Raw genomic sequence first — 11,275 nt, forward strand, 5'->3', positions numbered from 1 at the left:
AAGGGAAGAGAGAGAGAAGGGGTCTAGAAGACTGGTTTTGTTTGGTGACACCCTTGGGGGTCACATGTCACACGCTGGCCATGGCTGGCCAGTAAGGTCCGTGGGGGGAAGGGTCATCCCCAGGTGTGAACGGTGAGGAACTGTGGAGTGTGAGTTCCTTTGTCCAGTGGAGCAAAGAAACATTTGGTCTATTGAATGATTGAGTCCCAACACTAGTTACATTTTATTGTCAGTTTTATCATTTTATTTTATCACAACCTTAACCGTGTTTGTTTTCTATTGTTACCATGACAACAATTAAGTTCTCTAACCTTAAGGAAGTTCTCAATTTAACCCAATCCATTACCTTTTCCTAAACTTAACCAAGTAGTTTTTGGACCTAACCAAACAGGGACCACACAACAAGCTCAACTGCGTGTTGATTATTGTAACCATGACGACAAAAGTTGACAAATGCCTACCACTTGCAAAACAAAGGAGATGATTGTGAACCCCAGGCGGAAGACATCCCACTTCACACCAGTGAACATCCAGGGACTGGACATCGAGGTGGTGGAGAACTACAAGTTCCTGGGGGTCCACCTAAATAACAAACTGGACTGGTCCACCAACACCCACGCTCTCTACAAGAAGGGTCAGAGTCGCCTTCACCTGCTGAGGAGACTGAGGTCCTCCTGTGTGGGGCTCTCCTCGTGACCTTATACGACTCTGTGGTGGCCTCAGCATCTACTTCCTGTGGTCTGCTGGAGAGGGGGCAGCACTGACAGGGATAGGCAGAGGCTCAACAAACTGATCCGGAAAGCGAGCTCTGTCCTGGGCTGAACCCTAGACTCCATTGAGGAAGTAAGTGACAGGAGGATGTTAGCTAAGCTGACATCCATCATGAACAATACCTTTCACACTCTGCATGACACTGTAGGGTCTCTGAGTAGCTTCTTCAGCAGCAGACTTTTACATCCTCGCTGTAAGAAGGAGAGGTTCCGCAAGTCCTTCATTCCAGCAGCTGTCAGACTCCACAACTCCTGCTCTTCCTGACCATGTGCAAACTTGCACTTTTTCATGTACATATCATGTGTATTGTGTATATTGTATTTATTAGTGTATATTTGGTATATTTTTGTTGTATATTTCCATAGATGTTTATTCTACAGTTGTTTATTTTTCTGCTGTGGTAAATGAATTTCCCAGTTGTGGGATTAATAAAGTTAATCTAATCTAATCTAATCACTGGTAAACTCTTATGGGTCACATGTCAGGGTAGAGACAAGATACCTTCTGTGATCGGCCCTGAGGCATCACTGCTGTTGCAGGGTTAGGGTTGAGTCTCCAGCTCTTTAGAGAGCAAGAAGCATTTAGTCACCAAACAAACTGTATGGAACAGGTTCTCTACAAGATGAAGTCCCAAAGAAGCACATCCAAACTACCCTAGAGCTTTCTCACAGCATCACAGCAGTCATTTTGTTGGTGAGTGAACCTCAGATAAGGTTTTTTGGGCACTGACTGCTGCCTGTGCTCCAGGTGTGCAGGCACAAGCAGCCTTTAGGCAGGTTCATCCAAACTGTAAACACTCTCACCCTCTTATGAGGCTCTGAAGTATGTGGGCTATGAGCATTGCTCATCTGGTACTTTTTTTTTTTTTGCTTTTATTGATAGCCACAGTGATACAAGATATAAGAAGACACAACCAAAACAGGCACCCACTTACAGCACTGCTCCATGGTGCCAATAGTGGTGAAACCCTACATATAGCACCATTTTTTTTAATATGGTGATAAAACTTTGTCATGGACTAATGGGGGCTGTGTCAGGAGATAGAGTGGGTTGTCCACTAGTCAGAAGGTCTGTGGCAAGATACTGAAAGTGCCTTCAGGGGTCAATCGACAGAGAAGTCAATAAGAGTAAAAAAAAGGGCTACATAAGTGCATTCCAGTTAATGCATATATAAAAATAATGTTCTAAAACCCTGTGTGTAAATTAGGGACTTTCCCATGAAATTGCTCAGTCACTCACAAAATAAAATGCTGTACATTTGTACCGCTTTAAATACACATTTTGCATTCATCACTTCTCTCAACATGTTTCAGTATCAGATTTTTCAGGCAGTCATAAGTTTTGATTCACCCGATGACAGGTAAGGCAGTTTAAGCAGAACCTGTTTGAGCAGGTTATAAGTTTTAAGAATCTGCTTATATATATTTCATGATGCACAGACATGAATGTAAAGTAGCAGATACCTGAAACTAGAGTACATCAACATGTCTACAACACAGCAGCATGGTTTGCAGAATGGTTAGTTGTAATGTCAGTTGTAGGTAATAGTAGCAAATAAGTTAAAACACACAAAGCATGTTATGCTAATTCTAATTAAAATATTTTAGATTTACTGTTTTATCTATCGATACAACTGCATTTTTAATCTTTGGTTCTTGAATTAGTTGGTGTTGGAAATGCCTGGTCCTCTCTGTGGTGGGTGTTTGTGTGCGGTGATTATGGTTCACACAGCTCCACTACACAAACCATATAAATCACCCCCCACACACTGCTTAAGTTGGCCTCAATTAGTTGTGTCCTTGATATGAAACGTGGGCTCCACACAGCCTAATTTATGAGCTGGTTATTTGTGCAGCTCATTAAGAAGTGAGTAAACCCACAGAGGAGCAGAAGGAAGCATCTGGATCAATTCCACAAGCAGCAGCAGGGATACGGAGCTCTGGCCACTGTGGCCAATGAAAAAACTGCCCTCCCTGCTAAGTCAGCCCTCACTCTGCCCAGCTACTCATCTGTACATGTAATCTACAAAAACTTCTTTTTAAGAGTTAAGACTAAGTGGCGTTAGGTTACATAAGTATGGAAAAGTTATTATTGTCAGATCCTGACCTCATGATGTTTTGATACCTGAAAGATTTTCCAGAAAATTCTATATTTTTGGCCATCATACAAATTAATGTTATTCTATAATGATTAAATGTGAGGAAAGATGCTGCTCTTAAAAGACAGAAATTCAACGCACAACAAAGGCATGACAGCATGGGCATGAGGGGAAGAGGTAATGATGTTCATCTAATGAGAATTTATCAAGACTCAGGTATAACAGGCTCATATGAGCTCACATAAAGAAGATACACAAGTACATATACACAAACGGAGCCACACAGGATTAAACAATAATAAATAAATAAAAACAAAAAAAATACGAAAATAACAACATGAACCGAGGAAAGGCTATTGTGAATCTCATACATTTGTACTGATGTAACACCAAAGACTGGAAAGCAGAGATAAAGATAAAATGATAAAATACTTAAACAGAAGAGATGAAGTGAATAAAATAAGAAATAAAAGGTTAACAGTAGGGTAATAAAACATTAAATGAAAGCAAAGACAAAATAAAGATAAAATAATAAAATGTTAAACTTCATGTTTTGAAGTTAGTAAAACCATAAATAAAAAAGGTAGACATAGAATAAATAACCAGAAATAAAAGTAGGGTATTGAGAGGAAAATCATCCAGAAAATAAACATAGAATAAAAGGACATACCAGTAAAACACTTTAAAATGTATTGTAAAAAAATAGACACATTAATTAATTAAAGGCCAGCCTAAAATGGTCAGTCTTGAGTTTGATTTTATAAATAAACACTGAGGCAGAGACGTGGACCAGAGTAATAAAGGGATGCCTCACTTTTATTAAGTATTTATATGTGAGGGGAGACTTCTATAAGGTCCTTAAAATTAAAGTGTTTTTCCTCTCAGGATCAAGAATAAGTGAATTTGAACCTGTCTTTTGTTGATAATCTGTGAATGAGATTTAGATGTTTCTTGGGCAGAATAAGACAGTTTCGGCTGATGGTGGTGGTGCTACAAGAAAGATTAAGTATTGCCAAAAACATTAGACCTCTGGGGTTCCAAATACAGTATATGCAGAAAATGTTACATACTGTATATGGAAAGTGGTCTCTGACTTTTTGACCCCACTATATCTGAAATACTCTGTGATATTTGAAACACCTAAAACAGTGGTGAAGTGCACATGATTAGTGCTAGAGTGAAGGTCAGGAGGTTAGTTAAGTCATTAACTAGAATTAATGCCTTGTGGTTATATGCCTCCGCCACTCAGACTAGTTTCAGCTTACATCCCTGTTTATCCACAGTCATATGAAATATTAACCTTTTTTGTGAAATTTTGTCATAATTGCTGTGTGGAGCCTTCAGCCATCGCTAAATGGTGTTTTGTGAGGTCACAGTGACCTTGACTTTTGACACCTGACCACCGAAATCCATTCAGTTTGTCCTTGAGTCCAAGTGAATGTTTTTTTTTACCAAATTTGAAGAAATTCCCTCAAGTAGTAACGGAGATATTGAGTTCACAAGGCAAAAACCATGTTTTGTGAGGTCACCATGACCTTTGACCACCAAAATCTAATCAGTTTGTCCTTGAGTTTCACCCAGCTGTGACCACAGGTGTGGTCAGACATTCAACGTGTATCTTATTTTCCTCCATAGATCTAGTTTGTTAATGATCTTCTGGGGACCATGAACATCCATAATCAATGTCACACACATCACAGAGTGATGGATCAAAGCACCACTACCAAGGCAAAAGCACTGATGAGCAAAGACAGAAACAAAATCAAAGACTGATAGGGCCAAGTTCCACTGCTGTTATTAAGGCCATCCCTTATCTACCCCTCTTTGTCCCCTCATCCCCAATCAATTTTTGGCCACCCCTCATCAGACCCCTCAACCCCTCCTTTGTTGACACTCTGACTCCATCTCTCTCAACTAGCGCCACTGGCCTCAGCTGTCAGCCATTAGTATTCCTGCTGCCAAGGCCTGGGACCGCAGGGAACACACACACACACACACACACACACACACACACACACACACACACACACACACACACCTTCGTCGTCTGGCATCCCTCAGGCCAAGGCTGAGTCTGTGTTTTGTCCATGTTTGTTGACGAGCCCAGCTCCAGCAACAGACTAATAGGCCAAGATATTTTCATTCTAGCTCATTTGCTATTTTGTCCATTATTTTCTCCTTCTCATTTCTCTTGCAGTAATGTTTCTACACTCATAAGGTTTGCATTATTGATGAAGCTGCCACCCCCTCCTCCTCCCCCCATCTGTCTGAGCCAAAGGATGGAGGGGTGGGAGTATGGAGGAGATGAATGGGTAGAGAAGACAGAGGGTTTGAAGGGTTTACGAAATGGGTGGGTGACCCAATGAGGGCTGTTAGATGATGGATGGATGGCAGACATGTCATGTAGGCAGTGTTTACTAAGCTTAGATCCAAGCCATAGAGAGCCACTTCAGGACGGGATCCTAAGTTACTAGTCTATGACTAAAATAAACTGACACATGAATGTGTTCAGTATCTGTCATGGCAACCTGTAACTTTTATTTTAATCAGTCTTGTGTAGGAGTTTGTGGTCTGATTGTGGCACTAGATCAAAGGTCAGGCAAAGAATAGACCAGGGGGTCAACTGAGTTAACATGATCTGGGCTAAAGTGCTGGACAGATGGACCATCAGAGTTTCGAAAGCCACCTCCAATTCTGGGACCAAGAATTAGAAAAAAACATCAACCAAAAAAAAAAAAAAAAAAGTCTTGGCACCAGTAATAACAAGGTCGCCGAACACTCATTTTCATTCTGTCCACCCTGCATCTGCTGAGCCAGGCCGCTGTCAAGTTGACACTGAGTAGTCTGATCCTGCCATTATTGTTGGTGTGGCATATGAAGCACATGAAGCACAGTGACAGAGGGGGCATGCAGCTTCATGTCCCGATTTCACACACTCTAACATCTAACAGGTGCACAACATTAGAGCATCATTATTCAGCACACTCACCGAAGTCAGCGAGTTTGAGCTCTCCGGTGTCGCTGATGAGCAGATTTTGTGGTTTCAGGTCACGGTGAAGGATGTACCTCTGGTGGATGTAGGACAAGCCTCTGAGTAGCTGGAACAGGAACAGCTGGAAAACACAAGTAAACAGACAGTTCTTTTTAAAGGTCCTATATAGTATAAAGGTAGATGTCCATGTGTTCTTTGATTATAAAGCAGATCTAGGTAAATATTAATACTGTGAATGTTGGGCTTAGCTTATGGTTCCAAGAGGCTTTTTTGTACATCTCAACAAGAGACACCAGCCCACAAATTTTCATACATCTAGTTGAAACGTACTGTGGATGCTACTTTGTTGAAATTTCTAGGGGGCAGCCTTGAGCGATGTTGCCACACCCATAAATGAGTTAGGCCATGTTCATTGCATCTGCCAAATTTTGTGAGGGTACGAGCACCGCTAGCCCTTCAAAAATCCTGAAATTCATTAGGGGGCGCTATATAGCAGACATGCTACAACCGTGCCCAATTCCATTATCAAAAGAATTGTTCATGAGTGCAAAATTGTGTACAAAGTTTTGTGAGTTTTTGCACATCCTAAAGGTCCTCAAAACTGTTTGTAAAATGAAAATCACCACAGCAAATCCAAAATGGCCAAATTCCTGCTTGGTGGAAAAAGTTCCAAAAATATAGATTATTGATATGTCCAATCATCTCACCAAATTTCATAAACATCCGAGGACCTCGACGTGGCACTAAGTTTGGGGGGCACTATGGAGCCCACTGGTCATGCCTGAGCACTATTGAACTTTGCTATATTTCACAGCCTTTAGGTCTGTACCAATTTTTGTGAATGTTAAGGTTCTCAAAAATCAAGTATTCCAACAGAATAACAATAATTAAAGCTGCAAGCTGTCACACCGCATTGAGGTCTAGTTGGGGTTTTGTCCTGTCTCCGTGTTTTGTCTTGTCATTTCCTGTTTTAGTTTGAAAAGTAACTCCTCTCGTTTCAGGTCACTTGCCCTTCCTCATGTGTCTCGGTCTGATTGCCCTCTGAGTGTTTTCACCTGTTCCCCTTGCCCAGTGTTTAAATAGCCTGTGGGTCCCTTTGTCTTGTGGCAGTGTGTTTGGTCTGTGTGTGTTCACCCCAGCTCTTTGTCACATCTTCGTCACAGCTCTTCATCACAGCCCTTGTCACAGTGTTCCTGATGTTTTGTGTTCTTCTTCCTCCAAGTGAGAGTTTTGAGTTGTAAGTTTATATCCTAGTTTAGTTTCATAGTTAATGATTTCATAGCCTTTGGTTTCCTCCGTGTGGAGTGATCTTTTGTTTACTTACCTTTTATAGAGTAGAGCCTCCAGTTTGCTGGAGAGTTTTTTATTTACAGATAACGTTTAATAGTCCATTGTATTTTCCTCGTTTAGTGGAGTGAATATTACTTTGATATTTTTCATAGCCTCATGTATAGTGAGGGCTAGGTTTATAGCCTATTTATTTCTCCACTTGGAGGCGCTCTGAAAAGACAATTAAAAACAGTCAATTGAACCCTGCATCTGTGTCCTGAGTCCTTGCCTGGTCATGACACAAGCAGCGTTGAATGGGCCCTTGCACTCTTGCAGATGTCAGGGGTGCTGGCAAGAGGCCGGTCACCGTGTGACGCCATGCTCATAACTAAGATTTCCTACATGGACAGTATGGTGGATGTCTTCAGTTTGACTGTTATCAATAATGTGAAGTTTGGGGCAGATTGGGCAAGGTATACTATACTTCTAATAACTTCCTGTTTTAATGGTGAAGCATCAAAACTCTCCACACTGGCACAGCCGCACCATTCAACTCACAACTACTCACAATTTTCAAGCAAGCCATGTTCTATGGCATATTTATTTTATTTGTTCTGTTGAACAAAGTAAAAGCATTTTGACAGCGGAATAAAGATGGCTTTTTGTGCTCCTTTTATCAGGTTTCGCTGCCGCTGGCTGTTCACACTCCCAGTGCACTATGGGTGGTCAGGTGTCAGTGCAAAACCCAATTTTCTCCTTTGCATGAAATGTCTCGTTGGGGGTCCAGAAACAACTTCCTAGTCCTAATGACGTCAATATGTTTCTTGGTGCTGCCCACCTGCAAGATGGACACCCCCTGAGAGCTTGGCACGCCCCCCACAAAAGGCACATCACATAATCTTTAATGAAGAGCTTTGTTTAGTTTTGTAGCCATGGCGGAAATACACTGTTCTCAATTGCCTGGAGAGATGTTAATTTTTTTCCATGGTTCTCCACTGCTCCAAACATTATAGTATGAGCTTCAAGGAGGACTGCTTCTGTAGTTCACACGTAATGTAGCTAAACGGGGGGGGGGGGACTCAGCCTCACAGCCTGTCAGTCTGCATTATCATTGTGGATTTGTGATGTTTAACCATGTTACCACGACCTGATCACATTAGTAAGAAGCAGCATAGCACAGATATACGTGCTTAAACGTTAACATGCTATACTTCGTTAGCTCAGATAAATCATCTACAATTTACCCACATAGTGTGTTTCTCAGTAACTACAGTGTATGTCCACTAAAGTTGAGTTAATTCAGATTTACCGGCATCGTAATCCAGCAGGAGGTGAAGCTGTGGAGACTCCCTACTTGTCGACTATATGTCTGTTCCTCCATTATTTATATTCCTTTTGTCCTGAATTGTCAACACATACAAAATCAAATGTTTTTTTCATAAAAGGTATTCCAAGCTATGTAAATGTCTGCCTCTACCCTCACTCTGGCTGCCTGACAGTGGGTAATCGATAAAGCAGAACCGAAGACCCAACAACCATTTGTTTACACAAGACATGCAGAACATGATGCTCTGATTGGTCAGCTGAGCTCTAACAGAGCATTTCAGACAGAGTGAATAGGATACAGTATAAAATGTACAGAAAAATAAAAATGATGTAATTTCAGGACACTAAAGTATGTAGACACCAAGAATGAAATTATGAACACTAAAAATGGCCATTAAAAGGTCCTCCTTAACATAACTCTGTTCAAAATCAAATGGCATGTCTTTGCCTAACATAACAATATTGCTTTAATAACTATCCTCCAATTATTTCTAAATTCTGTCTTTGGGTTATGACAGACTAAACTGTGCAGATAGGTGTGGACAAACCTATTCATCACTGTGACTTCACTCTGGTCTAGCTGAGAACAGACATGAACAGACATGAACCCCACATGTTATTTACAAACAGTTTAATGAAATGTTTCCTGCACAAAGGCACATGTACCAAAATCAATAATGAGCTATGAATCAAGAACACACCTGTCATTTTTTCCACTCAGACTATTGAACAGAGATCAACAAATGAGTTCAACACAGCACACGTCAGATTTCTTAGCTGACAAGCCGCTGCATCGACCAGTCAGACTCAAAAATAAATTAGACTGTCTGTTACTGTTTCAGTTTAGAAATACTGGCTTATGATAGATTGTATCAATAACTGCCTGCTGCTGAAATGTGTGTGATATTGTAGAAGAAGATAGAGAGGTGAGTGCAGAAATGAGTGTGACAGACACCAGACACAGAGGTGGGCCACTGCCTCCTTTTCATTTGGTGTGAAGGTCAATCAGTTTGAATTGGACTGCTGACAGTAGGAGGGCATGAAAAGTTAAAATCACTAAACTTCGACCCAGATGGAAAAACATGCATTTTCATCCCTCACCAAATGATATGTATCTAGTTCCAGTCCGAGCTGTGGAGCAGAGGACAGCTGTGTTGATCCCAGCAATATTGAAAACATTATTTATTTTTGGAAAACTGTCCTTTTTATGCCAGTTTATGATGGATTGTAGCTGTTTGTAATACTGATCCTTTACTGGATGTTGAGTCCCATTGACAGCACCATAGGTTTACTGTGCCTATTCTATTATAAATATACAGTACCCTTCTGTGCAATATCAATTCAAAACTGTATCTTACAATAGTCAAATTATTTTGAAGTTTTAGTGTAATATTTGATCTTATGTATACAGCATACAACTACACCTGTGATTTCCAGTTAAGACGAACTGCATGAACAAGGTTATAAAATAGGCAATGGACACCACAGCCTCCGCAGTTCTGTCCTGGGTTGTGTCTAATGCCATATGGCCATACACATGGTGAGGTACTGCCTGAAATAGAAAGAAACCAGACTGTGAGACTTCATAAAGAAGAATGTACAGGAGCACCAGCAGTCTGCTGAACATGAGCTGAAAGCATGAAAAGCAGATGCTAAGTGTTTCTGATTTGCAGAACAAAGCTTATCTGTGGAAAGTGGTGTTTCAATGACTCAAGATAATAGAGCAAATAAGTATTTAGCAGCTAAATAATAATAATAATAATATAATAATCCTGATGGGAGTTGGTGTAGACCAACCTGGACATAAATGGAGAGTGAACTTGAATTGATCAGAGCTGGGAAATGAATAATCATGTTGCTTCATGTTTGCTGGATGTGTATACAGAAAACTGCTTTCTAACATGTTAGTGTAATAACTTTAGAGTGTGAGGTGATATGTTTACAGATTGTTACACTGTCCCCTAGTGGCCAAAAAAAAACTAAAAAAATTGTACCTTTAAGAACAGCAATACCTGTCTCACTCTCATTGACACCTAATGTAATCGTCTTTTTTTTTCAAAAGAATCTCTCTCTGTCTTCGCACTGAGCTTACTCACTCATTTTAAGGAATATCTGAATAAAATAAAGACTGTAGAAACTTCTGGCTTCAGTGTCTGGCACGGTCTTTTCGGTTTATGAAAAGAAGTAACGGTTTTCTCATAATTTGCAGTTGTTTGAAGCCATGTAGAAGCCAAATTCTGGGCAGATTTTCACATTGCCATGGCAACGGCAGCTCCTGACCTGTGTGCGTGCGTGCGTGCGCCTAGCAACCAGATAACCAACTCTCCAAGCTCCGCTAGCTTTACATTAGCCGCATGTTAGGTCTTAAATTACATTTAGTTGGGTCTTAAATATGTAAGTCCATTTACTGCTTCCTTCGTTGCTTTTTTTTTGTTAAAAGAGTGAATGAAGTTGTGACGGTCTCCGCTGAGACAGAGGAGAGGAGAAGCTACTAGCCCTCTCTCGCTGTCACTTCTAGTCGCGTTGCTCCCCTCCCCAGTAATGTTAAATTTAGCACAGAAAAAAACATAATAGTGGTAATTTAAATAGCGGTTCATGGGATTTATTAACCCTCAGGGGTCCCTCTGTCCTTTTTTGGACATTTACTTCACTTTTCTTTTTTGATTTGCTGATCATTTTGGCTGTGTTACAGCTGAAGGTATGGATTTCTGCAAGAAAGTGTCTTTTTTGACATATTTTTAAAATCTAATGTCAGTTACTGTTACAGGTCTATTATACACTGGTAACACATTTTGTACCCTCTGGGGTTCCTCGCGTCC

The 11,275-nt window shown here is 40.7% G+C and overlaps 1 protein-coding gene across 2 annotated transcripts in view; it reads right to left on the reverse strand.

Moving 5' to 3' along the window:
* Window positions 1-11,275, reverse strand: part of cdk14 (cyclin dependent kinase 14) — a 186,633-nt gene that overhangs the window by 138,292 nt on the left and 37,066 nt on the right. For both annotated transcript variants that reach the window (XM_023396252.2, XM_023396253.2), the window contains exon 7: window positions 5,859-5,982. In XM_023396252.2, coding sequence (XP_023252020.1) covers window positions 5,859-5,982 — 124 coding nt within the window. The remainder of the gene's footprint in view (window positions 1-5,858; window positions 5,983-11,275) is intronic.

Source organism: Seriola lalandi, unplaced genomic scaffold (genome assembly GCF_002814215.2).
Source record: "Seriola lalandi dorsalis isolate HSWRI2012SDOR001 ecotype SW California unplaced genomic scaffold, Sedor1 jcf7180002054974, whole genome shotgun sequence".
Classification (NCBI taxonomy): Eukaryota; Metazoa; Chordata; class Actinopteri; order Carangiformes; family Carangidae; genus Seriola; species Seriola lalandi.